The 14,186-nt window shown below is 37.3% G+C and overlaps 2 protein-coding genes across 5 annotated transcripts in view; one reads left to right on the top strand and one right to left on the bottom strand.

Annotated features, from left to right (window-relative positions):
* Nucleotides 1–5,622: 5,622 nt before the first annotated feature.
* On the top strand, nt 5,623–11,666 carry LOC127440995 (proteoglycan 4-like). Its single transcript, XM_051698103.1, has 13 exons — nt 5,623–5,695; nt 5,773–5,889; nt 6,200–6,313; nt 6,407–6,460; nt 8,121–8,186; nt 8,274–8,393; nt 8,536–8,786; nt 9,547–9,619; nt 9,710–9,849; nt 10,499–10,655; nt 10,748–10,846; nt 11,026–11,154; nt 11,529–11,666. Exons 1-13 carry the CDS (start codon nt 5,623–5,625, stop codon nt 11,633–11,635), a joined length of 1,500 nt encoding a protein of 499 aa, XP_051554063.1. The 3' UTR covers nt 11,636–11,666.
* Nucleotides 11,667–11,679: 13 nt separating this feature from the next.
* The window catches only part of LOC127440994 (nucleoprotein TPR-like), a 35,628-nt gene continuing 33,121 nt past the window's right edge, over nt 11,680–14,186 (bottom strand). For all 4 annotated transcript variants that reach the window (XM_051698102.1, XM_051698101.1, XM_051698100.1 and 1 more), the window contains exons 47-51: nt 13,461–13,559; nt 13,189–13,348; nt 12,729–12,838; nt 12,552–12,644; nt 11,680–11,963 (exon numbers count right to left, since the gene is read on the bottom strand). In XM_051698102.1, coding sequence (XP_051554062.1) covers nt 11,905–11,963; nt 12,552–12,644; nt 12,729–12,838; nt 13,189–13,348; nt 13,461–13,559 — 521 coding nt within the window. In that variant the 3' untranslated portion in view covers nt 11,680–11,904. The remainder of the gene's footprint in view (nt 11,964–12,551; nt 12,645–12,728; nt 12,839–13,188; nt 13,349–13,460; nt 13,560–14,186) is intronic.

Below are 14,186 nucleotides of genomic sequence, written 5' to 3' on the forward strand. Positions count from 1 at the left end.
TGTAGTCACCAGTCCAAATAAGCTACATCAAACCACCCAGATTTTGCTTAAAGTACATTTTTCGTTTTAGAGGTGTTTATATGTTTGTTTGTTTTTTTTTACTGGAAAATTAGAGAAAAATACTGATTAAATATATATGTATATTTGCATTGTACAATGAGACTTGAAACACTGAAATGATTGGACAAAACAAAAACATAGTTTAGCAGGAAACACTTATAGCTGTAGTTTCTCAATAACTTATTTCTCCCATAAATTACTTCTTTTTTTTTCTTTTTTTTTTTTTTTTTTTGGCATGCATTTTTCCATGAAGATACGTTCACATCTTTGGTACCTTCCCATTGCACAAAAGGTTCTTTATACTGGAAAAGGGCTCTTTGGACAATAAAAAGATTCTTCGAAAGGTCTCCTTCCAGTGAAAGGTAATTTGGGGAATCAAAAATGGTTCTTCTGTCATTGCTGTAAAAACCCTTTTATGGAAACTATTTATTTAAGAGTGCTTGATCATAAACATGCATCCTTTCAATTGAAATATCAAACCCACTGCTGTGACTTTATGTAACTGAGGTGTCAGTGTTATTCAGGTCTGTCTGATTGTTCTAAATCAATTAACTTTGTGACTCACTGGTTGGGAAACTACTTTTCCCCCCAGAATTAAAAAGCACTTGTAAAGTGTCTGGACCAGGCGGGAAAGGAACAGCATTAATGATTTCTACAGCAGACATGAACGAAATGTGCTTCTTTCATCTGCCTCTGTTGTGTGTCTAGACTGATGGTATTTATGTAACTAACATAGCAGTTTGTATGTGCTTACTGTGGTAATGCCATAACAATGCTTTAACAATGTGATGATTTGATGAAAATGTTAACTAATGAAGGGTAACCATGACAACACAATCATAGACATCATAACCATAGAATGAAAAGATATAATATCTCACCTGTGAAATATCTGCATCAAAGTGTGCACTGGCGTATTAAAGCAATATCACAAGAGCAAGAGTGCTTTATGGCCCTACATCAGCACAGCTGTGATTCGGCTGCAGCCTGGTGCTGATAAGTGTGATATTGCTTTTATGCAACAGTTCAAAGAACAAGTAAAGAAAAAAAATGAGGAAAAACGAAGGACTGACACATAAAATGCATTTGCGCATGGAACTACTTTCTTATGCCATGGATTTCCATTGCAAGTTCAAAAGATGGGCACAAGCCTCTGTTACTTATTCAAAAACGTCACTTCAGAACTAGTAAGGATGGCTTGGGCTGTTTCTGACAAGTTATTGGAGAAACAAAGATATGTGTGGGTGTCTGAGAGAGAGAGAGAGAGAGAGAGAGAGAGAGAGAGAGAGAGAGAGAGAGAGAGAGAGAGAGAGAGAGAGAACTTGAACTTGTGCGATTACCTGCGTCTGTCAGTGTCTCTACTCCCAAGCAGTAGTGTTGTGTTGGTCAGCTTGCTGAAGATAATGGGAATTTTGGTCAAATCCTATTTTCTCTGTGTAAAAATAGCCATCCGAGCTCTTACACTTAAGTTTAGGATGCCACAAACACAAACAGAGTGATACAAACAAGGAAGCGTCCAAGTGTTTATGGTGTGAGACATCAGCACTCATGGAACGTCTCTCGTCCAATCAGATTCAAGGACCGGAACTAACTGATGTATAATATGAAAATAATATGCTTTTTTTATAGATACCGTCAAGAAGTAAACTTTATAAACATGCTCTAATTAAATTGATAACTAAATAAATGTGTTATGTGGTAATGTTGCATTTTAAAAAGGTATAGGGGAGAATGGGGCTAGTTGTCTCACTTTTTATGTCAGAGGATTTATTTATTTATTTATTTGGCAACAAAAAAGTTATTGAACATTTCCAACGTTGTTGCTCAAGAAAAATTTACACACATTGGCATGTAATAATTTTGTTTATCATTATTTTTGTCTTTTAAAAATATATACTGTAAACATCCAAATAATTTTCTTGAGAAGGAAATTCCATAATTTATTACAGCAAACCTTACTTTCAGAGATTATTGATTGAATTAAAGCCTGTGAGAACGTGTAGGCCTATATGTTTTTTTTTTTGTTTTGTTTTGTTTTGTTTTTTTTTTTTGTGGTTTTTTTACCCCAGTTAATTTTTCTTACCCCATTGTAAAATTGTTTAATGCTTCTTTTTTTTTAAACATAAATTGATTTTTATTTAGATTAGATTATCCTCTGAAAACAAAGCTTAATATCTTGTGCAATTTTTCTTATTGTTTAAAGGATGTTTAAATATCGCTACTGGGAAACAAGACAAATATACTGATTAAGAGAATTGTTTTTTGCTGTGTAGCAGATCACATTGTCACATTATATGGGGTAAGTTGTCACAATGGAACCTGCCATTGAACAGACTACTATAAGCTTTTCAGCTACATTTAAAAAAGTAAAACAAATATGAAGCAACCAGTTGAAGAAGCAGCAAAAGTGTAAAAGGTAACATGGAAAGATTATCTGACATAATAAATAAATTGTAGCTACAAAATTACAACATATAAAGCACATGTGACAACTTGACCAAATAAAAATGTGACCGGATCCATGCCTGAATATACACTGAAAAAACAAAACAAAATGGTTAACCTAAAAAATTTGCTTCATGTGGTAAAATACTGTAAAATTACCTGGTTTGATTCAATTTAAATATATTATTTAACATCACTGAATCAGTCTCAATTTTGCATTATGTTACCCTAATATTTAAAGGGTTAAGGGTTAGATCAGGCAGAAATAGCTCTTTAAGGTTACCATTTTTTTACAGTGTATTGTGATGTGAGACACTCCAGATGAAGTGGGTCCCGCTTGTCATTAAATTCTCTCTTACCAAATAATAAACTAAATGAAAACCCAGTGCGAACATGATCCGTCTCTGATGTTTTAAAGTTTGTCTCGTTTTTCTAATTTTCTCATTTTTCTCACAAGCTTTGTTCTCAGACTGTTAACAAGGAGATGTCTACACAGAAAAACTATTGCCTTGGATTGCATATGTGTCTGAATGGTGGGTGTCCCTGAGGGAATTTTTACTTTTTGAAGTGCATGACCACAGCAGAGGTTTGAAATAATCACAGCAGTGTATTTTGAGGTGTGGCAAGCTACTTTTACATCTGAAAGACATTACTTCAGGATGAAAATGACTTCCCACAAAGAGGATGTTTTCACTCTCACTTACATTTGTTCACTGGACAGGGTAATTTTATAGCAAAAAAAAAAAAAAAAAAGTCTGAAAAAGTTATAGCAAAATATTGTTATAGCAAAACATTGTTTCATTTTGTTTGATTTGGGTGTTAATAGGTCATCATTCCACTATCCTTTTTTTTGCTTTTGCAATTATTTGCCTCCCAAATAAAGCAAACACATGTACCAAATGGTGAGACACAGATATTTGAAACAGGAGAACTCTGTCTCAAGTTTACTGTGTGGGCTAGCTGTCAGTAGTAAACAACTTAATTCTCATCTTTCATTACAATGTTAGATTAAAGGGATAATTCACCCAAAAATGAAAACTCTGTCATCATTGACATACCGTCAGTTCAAAATCTATATGACTTTCTTTTTGTATGAAACTCAAAAATAGTTATTAAAGAAATATTCGGGGTTCAATACAAGTTAAGCTCAGTCGACAGCATTAGTGGTATAATATTGATTACCACACAAATTAATTTTGACTCGCCCCTTTCTCTTTAAAAAAAAATCTAATATCTGTTGCAGTGAGGCACTTACAATGGAAGTGAATGGGGGCCAATTTTTTAACTTTCATTTCTTCAAACGTATAGCCACAAGACGTAAACAATATGCGTGTAAACATGATTTTAGTCTGATAAAATCACTTACTCACCTTTTCTGTGTAACAGCCAATTTTACAACTTTGTTGCCATGATGATGTAATGTCTATAAACCATAAAACCATAAAATAACTGTAAAAATTACAATTTAAACAACTTCACAGCTCAAATAATACACAAGTTTTAACAGAAGAATTAATGTAAGTGCTTTTATTAAATTATAAGATTCACATTTCTGCTTTTAAACCCTCAAAAAAATGGCCTCACTGTAACCTCGATTTTTGCTTTTTTTAAAGAAAAGGTATAATTTTACCTCAAAATTATTTTCTGAGGTAATCAACATTATGCCACAAATGCTGTCGATTGAGCTTAACTTGCATTGAACCCAGAATATTCCTTTAATAGTGGAAAATCTTTTCCATAGCTACAATCAAAGTGAATGGTGACCCTGGCTGTCAAGCAAGATTTTCAGTGATTAATGACTTACATTTCAGTCTGTTCCTCACACAAACGTATCATATGACTTCAGAAGACTTTGGAATAAAGTAGCATGAACTAATTTTATGGTACATGTTTGGCCTTTTTGGAGAAAGACAGCCCCTGGTCCCCATCAACTTTCATTGTATGAAAAAGAGAAAGACATTCTTCTCCTTTTGTGGTCCACGGAAGAAAGAAAATCATATGGGATGACAACTAATAAAACAAGGGTGAGTAAATGATGACAGCATTTTCACTTTTGGGTGAAATTTCCATTTGATTTAATTGAATTTAACCAGCAAAACACTGTGAACAGACTAAGAAAGGTCAAACACCATCTGTAACAATAAAATAAACTCTTCTATTACATGTTTTGAATATGATTAAAAATCAGAATTGAATAGTAACGGTTCATTTTGACCAATGAGCTATGAATAGTCTATCTGGCATTTATGAAATGTACTGAATTTCAGATCCACTGGACACAAACTTTAATGACCATAAAAAAAGAAAAGCTGAAATTAATTATACAAAATTTAATCCCATTTCTGATATATAAGGAACATTGAGACCCACAGAGATTTTAACTGTGGACAATTAATAGAGGTCACTGTCCCTTCTGTCAGCAGTGTGGACAAATCTTGTGGTTCTGACACATTGCTGGTGTTGTCTGGTATTTGTGTGTGTAGGAGGTTAGATCCTCCAGCCTTTACTTCATCATGCTTTTGATTGGGCTGCGGTGGTTAATTAAACAAGTTTCAGACAGAAGAAATCCAGCTGTCATATGATATAAAAGAGACAAAGTGCCTTTAGAACTGAACAAGGTGAGTTCACAAAGGCACTTCTGTTTGGTAAGTCCTTCTCTGTATACGAAGATCATTTCTATGATACATCATAACATTTAAAAAAAAAAAGTATTTTCAGTATTTTGTGATTATGTCATGAATTTCTGAGACCAGGGTTCTTTCTATTTTTAATAACATTTTTATTTCTGTTTTAATTTTTTCAATTTGTCCTTTCAAATCAGTTTAGTTTTCACTCTGACCGCTACTTTCAGTTTAGTTTCAGTTTTTCAGTATATTTAGTTTTTTTATTTTAGTTTTAACATTCTAATATTTTCTATTACTGTATATCAAACACTAAAACATACATTAATTTGTGGTCATTTTAATTTTAGTTTGTTTTAGGGTAAGTTTAGTACGTTTTTCCAAATATCTTTTTTATGATTATGTTTTCAGTCACTGATAATGTTTTCATTTATGATAATAACACTATAGGTGTTCATATCAGTGTACACTGATCCATTGTGACATCTGGGTTACCATGACTGGATCCACTCTGGTTTCATCTCTCCTGGCATTGGCCTGTGTTTTCCTGCCACTATGTGCTGCTCAAGGTGAGTAATTTATGGATCATTTATAGATCTATCTGGTGAGGTTTACGTGAATGCTGAATGCAGAATGTGTTGTGCAGGCAGCTGCAGAGGCAGATGTGGCGAGCCGTTCGCCCGCGGTCAGGTCTGTAATTGTGACTACAGCTGTTTTTCCCATGGAGAATGCTGCAAGGACTTTGAGGAAGTCTGCACCGTCAGTAAGACCCTCACCACATCAACATAAAGGGTTCTCAGTCTTGGACAGATCTACTCATTCTTTATTACTGCTATTTTCCACATTTAAGAATAATGGATGTACTGGAATTATTCAGTGACCAAAAATGTTGAACAAAATCAAAACTGTATATTTATTTTAGCCTCTTAAAAATAGTCACCCTTTTCTGGGATGATTTTTGGTTGCTTTTCATTCACTATCTGGCCCACTATCTGGTACATCTATAATTTTAATGCTTTGAATAGAAATTTGGGAAAGAAAATGTTCAGAGGTACTGTGTGTGTAAATGGCAGGTGGCTCGTGCAGGGGTCGGTGTGATGAGCCGTTCAGGCGTGGGAGACAATGTGACTGTGATTCAGACTGTGTCCTCTACAACACCTGCTGCCCTGACTACCATGGACCGTGTGGTATGCCAAAAGCTTTTTATCTCCACTAGGAAACTACTTGTTTGATAGTGGTCAGATACCCATATTTTAGTTTTGAAATGTATTCTCTCCTAGATGCCTTCTCCAACTTAAAAGCTCCAAGAAGCTCAAAGATAACCAAAACAACAGGTATCATTTAATGTCAATTTATTCCTCCCCTAACTGTTGTATGGTTCTGATCAATTTAGCCACTGGAGGAAACCCGCTTAGTACTGATTGACAGTAGATACTGTATGTGTTGTTCAGGAAAACATTCTTTGAAAACATCATTCTTTTTTGTAGCAACACTTTAGACCTAAAATCAAAATTGTCCTCAGTCCCTCCCAAGACCAAAACAAAGAAGCCAGAAATGAAGCCTCTCAAAGGCCCTAAGAAGCCCTCAGACAGTGAGAGTGGGGAGGCAGGTACAAGTACATTTATTCTTTGGGGATTGGACACAAAGTCAGACTGTGTCTGAAACACTTCAGGTAACTAAAATGATGCAAATGTAATTAGAACTACAGAACAAGGAAAACAGATATCTGTTGAGTGGCATAAATGTAGTGACCAGAAGATAACCATGTAATTATGTGAAACCACGAGTACAGGAGTGGTTTATATTAGTGGTTCTCCACTGGTTTGTCGCGACCGAAAAATGGGTCGCAGGTCTGCTCTGATGTTTGTAGACAGAAAATAATGCTAAAAGCAAATGATAAAATCCAATTAACCACTAATTGTGGACAAATTAAGTGGCTCATCGACTTTTAAAAGGGAGAAGAAAACGCTAACCATATTGTTTGTTGATGAGGTCAAAAGCTGAGCGTCCAGTTTAACTTTACAGGTTTTTTTTTTACGCAAATTCATCCATCACTTGGTAGAAGATAGCCAAACAGGCAGATGTCGTCATTCTCAAAAAACATAATGTAGCTATATTTTAATATTTGATTTTAAAGACACTTTTGTTTACCTTTAAATAATAAACAGTTTTGGTACTTTGTAAGGATGCCACTCACCCAATATAATATCCAATATAAACTCTGGGTCGTAAGGCAATTCCAGCTGATAAGGTGTATTACATAACCATCTCAGTAGGAGAAACAGTGACCTCAAGTTTGTAATAGTAGAAAAACATAGTAAAAAAACCAAAACAAGAAAAGCAGCAGAGGTAAATTCATTGTGTACCAGTGGCCATAATTTGCCCACTGAAACTAAGCAGGGTTGAGCCTGGTCAGTACCTGGATGGGAGACCTCATGGGGAAAACGAAGATTGCTGCTGGAAGAGGTGTTAGTGAGGCCAGCAGGGGGTGCTCACCCTGCGGTCTATGTGGGTCCCAATGCCCCATTATAGTGATGGGGTCACTATACTGTAAAAAGGCACCGTCTTTCAGATGAGACGTTAAACCGAGGTCCTATCTAAATCTAAAGGTGCCCTTCTGGTAGAGGGGAGAATTAAGCGGAGGTGCCTTTAAGAGCACACACTAGAACACAATCCCCTGCTGACAGGCTGAAGCAGGCAGCACAACAGCACCACCCCCCACCCCCACCCAACAACTTTTGGGTCGGTTTCTATTTCAAGTCCCGGACCGATTTCTCTTCCCACTCTCTCCATTTCCTTCAGCCCCTGTCCCTCCTAAGGTCTGTGCACATAACTGAGTGGGGCAATGCCCCCCCTTCCCCCAGCCGCCCCTTTGACCCCGGCATGGTGATAATGCTATGACCTTGTCTTTGGCCTCTAACCGGCGCAGTCGCTCCTATTTCATGTTACATTTTACAATTAAAAATTGCTTTTTTGATCTGCTTTTTGTTTTAGAATATACTGACAAGTGTATTGCAGCATGTCTCGCAAACCAGCAAGACCCAGATGTCCTGAGAGATGGTGAGTTCAAACAGCAAAGAGCAGCAGACTTGTACAGATTAGTGAATGTTCAGTGCTTTGATTATCAGATTTATTTTTCTCTCTCAGGAAACATGGCTCTGGCCGGGCTAAATAATTTGATGGCTCTGTCTGAAGCTCCATCACTTCTTACTGGAGGCCCCATCGCTCAGGACACTGGCCTCTATCTGAGCTCTTCTGACATACCAGGTAACACCCTAATGAGTTTCCTTAAATTAAAAAAAAAAAAAAGAGAAACAACCATTATCAATCTGCAGACATTTACTTAAGGACTGATACGCAAATTATTAAACAGCGCTTCCTCTCAATATAAGCCTTTCTCTCCTCATAGACATTGGCACCAACCCTTCTGGGTTTCCTTTGCCAGAATCAGGTCCAGGTCCTGCTTCAGCAGTTGGGTCAGAACAAGCAGGTGGACCCTCCTCTGCGAAACCCCTAACCATCCCAGTACAGGTCGCTCTCGCTATCAGTGGACAAGGTGATCCAGTCCAATCCAGTGGGCCTGCCTCTGGTTCAGGCAGACCCAGCAATCTCGCAGACATTGCCCAGTCAATGGGAGCAAACAACCCTTCAGGATTAGGTATGCAGTTACAATAATTCTTCTGAATTTGTGCACATCCCTGAAATTAACCAGACCGGTCATCATCAATGAAAATGTTTACAGTCCTACTGGGTTAGTTGAATTTAATGCTGTTTTTAAGAAAGAATTTACATGTAATGATTAGGCTTAAGGGTTCCACTTCAATCAATCAAAATCAAATCACTTTATTGTCACAACCATATACACAAGTGCAACAGTGGGTGAAAGTCTTGGGTGCAGTTCCGAGCAACATAGCAGTCATGACAGAGATGAGACGTATACCAATTTACAATAAACACAACACAATTTACATATCTAATATACACACAATACAATATATAAATAATAATATAAAATATACAGTATACAGTACACACAATATAGAATACACAGTATACAAAAAATAAATAAAATAGTATATATAAAATATACAGTTGGTTGATAGTCAGTTGTCAGTGTGTTAGGAGAGAATATAATTTAAGACAGTCTAATGTATATTGATCGTGAGCAATCAAGAGTTCAAAAGTCTGATTGCTTGTGGGAAGAAACTGTCATGAAGTCAGCTGGTGCAAATCCTGATGCCTGACCACCTGCCTGATGGTAGCAATGAGAGCAGCCCATGACACGGGTGGCTGGAGAATACACTTTACCTGTATTCACCCTATATCTCTATTGCAGAACATAATAAATGTGGCATAGAAGATATGGTTAGAAATATGCAATCCATTTTTAAAATTTCTTCTTTAAGATGCAAGTTTGAACCCTGACCTCTGCAGTGGCCTTCCTATCGATGGACTGGCAGCTCTCTTCAATGGCTCCATCATAGTTTTCAGAGGTACGCTTTCTATTTTCTGTTTTATAGTTAGTGGGATTTTTTTCCACATAACTGTGCATCTAAGATTTTGCAATATGACATCCATATCAGGTCACTTCTTTTGGCTGCTGAACCCCAAGACAAGAAGTGCTGGTCCTGCTCAGAGAATCACTGAAGTGCTGGGCATCCCTTCCCCCATCGACACCGCTTTCACTCGCTGCAACTGCCAGAGCAAGACTATCATCATCAAGGTACTTAAGAACATGGACAATAATCACTAACTGCAGCCTAAAACTGTACCTTGAAGGGAAAATGTAAGTTCAGTAGTGTTCATTTTAATTTATTGAACTGTAATTTTTGTAACAAGATATCCTGAGTGGTGCTTCCCCATGCAAAACTCACTATATTGATAATAGGTTGTGGGTGGTTGCTGTGGCATTTAGAGTGTCTTTTTTTTTTTGTGTGTTTTTTTTTTTTTTTCTTCACATGTTGCTATGCTGTTTGCTTTCTGGCCCTAGTCAAAAGAACCCATTCCCAAGTCTGGTCCATAGATATGGTTTGGGTCCCTCATTCATTATAAGTTCCAGATATATATATATATATATATATATATATATATATATATATATATATATATATATATATATATATATATATATATATATATTACATTTACCTGTTTTATTCACCAACTGCCTGGCCACTTCGAAAATAGCAAAAATGATTTTTTCCTCAAAAAGCCACTTGATTTGATGTATTATTCATGTCTGATGGGTAATTAGTTAATATGAAGTTTAATACTTAGGGTTAATGTTTTGCTCTAAATTACAAGTATGAGCAATAATAAAAGTGATGCTTGCCTTCGCAATAATCAGTTTTTGGCTGAATCTCTCTCCTAAGGGGGATGATTACTGGAGTTTTGAAAATGGTGTAATGGAGCCTGGATATCCAAGATCAGTGTCTACGGACTTTGGTGGCCTCACCGGGGAGATCAGTGCTGCTCTGCCTATCCCTGCCACCAGAAAGAGACCAGAGACTGTGTACTTCTTTAAGAAAGGTGCCTTTCTTTCTGTTAAATGTACTGAAAACATTGTTAGTACAAGCTGCACAAATGAGAATATTTAACAGATTGTGTCATTTTCTAATCAGGAGGTAGAGCTCACAAATTTTCTTATCCGCCTGGAAGTGCGCCGAATTGCAGTGGCAAGAGATCCAAAAACACCAAGAACCAACATGCTAGACAAGCAGGTAGTGTGCATTTTTAATGCCATATATTTGAGGTATTAGAAACCAATTTCTTTATAAATGTATTGGGAATAGTGTTTAAAATGTAATTATGAATAGCAACAATACGTAAAATATTATAAGATATAAAAAAATCTGTTCTTTACTTGTCATTTAATCTAAATAAATATTACTTTTGACAGGGATGCAGTTGTCAGGAGAGATCAACCTGAGCCTCACATGGAAGGGCTTCCCCACCCCTGTGACTTCAGCCTTGTCTATGCCCAACCCCAGAAAATCAGATGGTTTCGATTACCTTGTTTTCTCTTGGCGTAAGTGATAATATTTTGTTGCAACAGTCTTATACATTTATTCTTACAGGGATATTTCACCTAAAATGTAGGGGGAAACATAAAAGTGAATGGTTACCAAGGCTGTCAGTTCCTAACAATTCTGCCAAACATCTCCCTTTGTGTTTTCTGGGCGAACAAACCCAAGACTTAAGTTTGTACTAAAGTAGTTTGTGAGATTAAAAATTCTATGCATAACTGACAGATTCAAATGTATAGCTGATGTATAGCAATCTTTTATTTTTTACTCTTTGATATAGTAATCTTGTCTCTTTTCTCAGTGCTTTACTGCACCTCACATTTTAGTTTATATTTTAATCCATGGATTTAATAACACTTATCTCTGTAATTTACAGCTAAAATCTTCAATATCAAGATCAGCGGTGAGCTGCCTACTTTGGCGGCTCCTGCCAGCAGTCCCTCACAGCAGAATGACATCAGAAGCTGGCTCAACTGTCCCTGAAAAACCAGCACTAATCAAAAAACACCAGCAGCAGCACGGCAGGAGAGATTTCTCCATTTATTAGCAAAACCATTGAACATAGCATCAGGATGATTACTCACACAAATATAAAATAGCAAATCTAAACCATTGCTTTAAAGCACATTGAAGGACATGAAATAACAAAAAAAGGTAAAACAGCAGCAAGCTGATTCCGGATACTCTAAAGAGCTGTTAATAAGTGTGTGATCAGTGTTTCTGCTGGGCAAACGCTGTTAAGGCAGGTGGATTTAGATGGGAGTGCCTCTGTTGAGTCCTCGACCCCGACCTCCTCGAGGAAAACTCATCCCTGCAGGATACGATTGAGAAACAGAGTTTTCAAGAAATAAGAATCCAAATCCAAAAAGGCAATAGTTCAAATTGTATTCTTTAAAGACCCCGTTAAAATCACTAGCACAGTTTTCTGTCCTGGGTTGATGCTTTTCCTATTAAATGTTTAGGCTGGGGTACACTAGCACATAGATGACATCAAAGCTAATAGACATGGACTAAAAGCCACAAAACTCCCATTTTGATTTCATGGGGTCTTTAACCAAATTCTGTTCTCCATCGATCTCAATCTTTTTAAAACATGTTCATAAAAGCAACATCCAAATGTCTAATTTTATTCAAACAAACTGAATTTTTGTTGAGTAACATCCTGACTTAAAGAAAAGCTTTTGTATTCACAAAAATATCTGTTGCTTCATTAAAAACCAGTAAAGCTTTAAAAAATAATTCTCTGTTGTGTTTGTGTATGTGAGATGGTATGTAAAACTGCAACATGTGTGTATTGATATACAGTACAGAGAGTGGATGAGGGTGGATGTAGCAAGTAGGACAACTGAGTGCGAGTTAAGGAGAAGGTGAATTGAGTAATAGGGTCCGTAGTGCTAACCTCTTCGTATGATCTGGTTCCTCCTGGACAGCTGGTGCTGGGGGAGGAGCCGACTTGCAGGCTTGGTCTGTCCAGTACTGGTGGTGCTAGTATCTAAAAAGAGAAAGATGTAGAGATGCAGAAGATAAACAGGACAAATGCTTATATAAAAGTACAAAGCCAGTGAGATACATGTACCTGCAGAGCTGGACGTGGGCTCCTGGCTAGTGGAGGGCAGGCTGGCATCATCGGACGGCTGTGCTGATTCCAGCTCTGACTGGCTCTCTAGACATGCCTCACCACTAGTCCTACATAGAGTTAACACAAATATTATAATCCAGAATGAAGAAACGAGTCACTGAATAAACCATCGTCAACATGGCAAGATCTCTCAAACAAATAAGTATTATAAGCTTTAACAATCCTTCACACTTAAACTTCTATTATATTTTACACACTATATGTATTCAAAATCACTTACAAATAAATAAAAACAGAAATTGTGCATTATCCATTGACAAAGCTATTGATAATTTGACACCATGGAATAACATGTCTTAATCAGCCAATGGCGCACATTCATCGGCCGAAGCCAAATATATTGGTGTTTAACCAGCAAGCACCACTTACAAGTGATTGTATGATTACGGTTCCCTACCCTTCATTCTCAGCCTCTGCCACAAAGACGTCATCTCCGTCATCTCCTGGGACAGCTTCTCCTGGGGCAGTCAGGCTGGCTGTGGATGTGCTCACCATGGGAACAGACTGAGAAGCTGTCTCTGCTACATCAGATGTGTGGCTCTCTGTGAATACGGTCACTGTCGAGAAAGACAGGAGGAGGGAAAGCAGTTAGATATCTGTTTGGCTAAACAGACGTGCATCACTGCTCTTAAGCCGTCACGACAAACCAGACATCCTGTAGCTGCTTACCTGGAGCCGCCACCTGTAGAGGGGTAGTGGGGACACTCCTGCCTCCAGACTCGTCATCATGAGAAGGTAAGAAGAGAGGACACTCGTACATGCCCAAACCTGCAGCACAGCAAACAGACAAACTGTCACTTCCATGTCACCCACATTACAGAAAGAATGCTCTATCTAAATCTCCGTTCACACTGACAGCTCTTTTAATCACTGGAGGTCACCAAGTGACTGTATAGTTGGTTGCTAGTAGAGGTCTTTACTGCTGGTTGCAACTTCACTGGTGGGCTGCACAACTGCCCATAGCTTTTGAAAACCTGATCACAAATTAAGTATACTGCTGGTAAACAAAAGATGTCCATCTATTCTGACAAGGACTGACAAACATTGAATGTTTCTTGCAAAAAAAATTACATTTTTGAGGGGTGGTCGTCTGAAAATATATAAGAGGTCAATCAGGCTTTATTGCCAAATGTTCTAACATACACAAGGAATTTTGCACACAGAACATAAAACAAGGTAAGAGTATAAATATACACAAATAATAGGACAAATAACAGAATGGCGCATGTACATGTGCAAGGTAGGGGTATGTACAGTTATTGAATTAAATATGTGAATTTACATATGTACATGAGATATTTATTTACATTATTGCACTATGGGGGAGTCCTGAGGCAGTTTAATTGTTCATGTGGAAAACAGCCTGAGGGTAAAAACTGTTCTTGTGCCTGGATG

Source organism: Myxocyprinus asiaticus, chromosome 5 (assembly GCF_019703515.2).
Source record: "Myxocyprinus asiaticus isolate MX2 ecotype Aquarium Trade chromosome 5, UBuf_Myxa_2, whole genome shotgun sequence".
NCBI lineage: Eukaryota > Metazoa > Chordata > Actinopteri > Cypriniformes > Catostomidae > Myxocyprinus > Myxocyprinus asiaticus.

Excerpts from the sequence above, each read along its gene's own strand:
- LOC127440995 (XM_051698103.1), top strand. The coding sequence starts at position 5,623 with ATGACTGGATCCACTCTGGTTTCATCTCTCCTGGCATTGGCCTGTGTT. Across the intron at positions 5,890-6,199 it reads TGAGGAAGTCTGCACCGTCA|GTGGCTCGTGCAGGGGTCGG; the intron begins GTAAGACCCTCA and ends TGTAAATGGCAG. Across the intron at positions 8,787-9,546 it reads ACAACCCTTCAGGATTAGGT|CCTGACCTCTGCAGTGGCCT; the intron begins ATGCAGTTACAA and ends GCAAGTTTGAAC.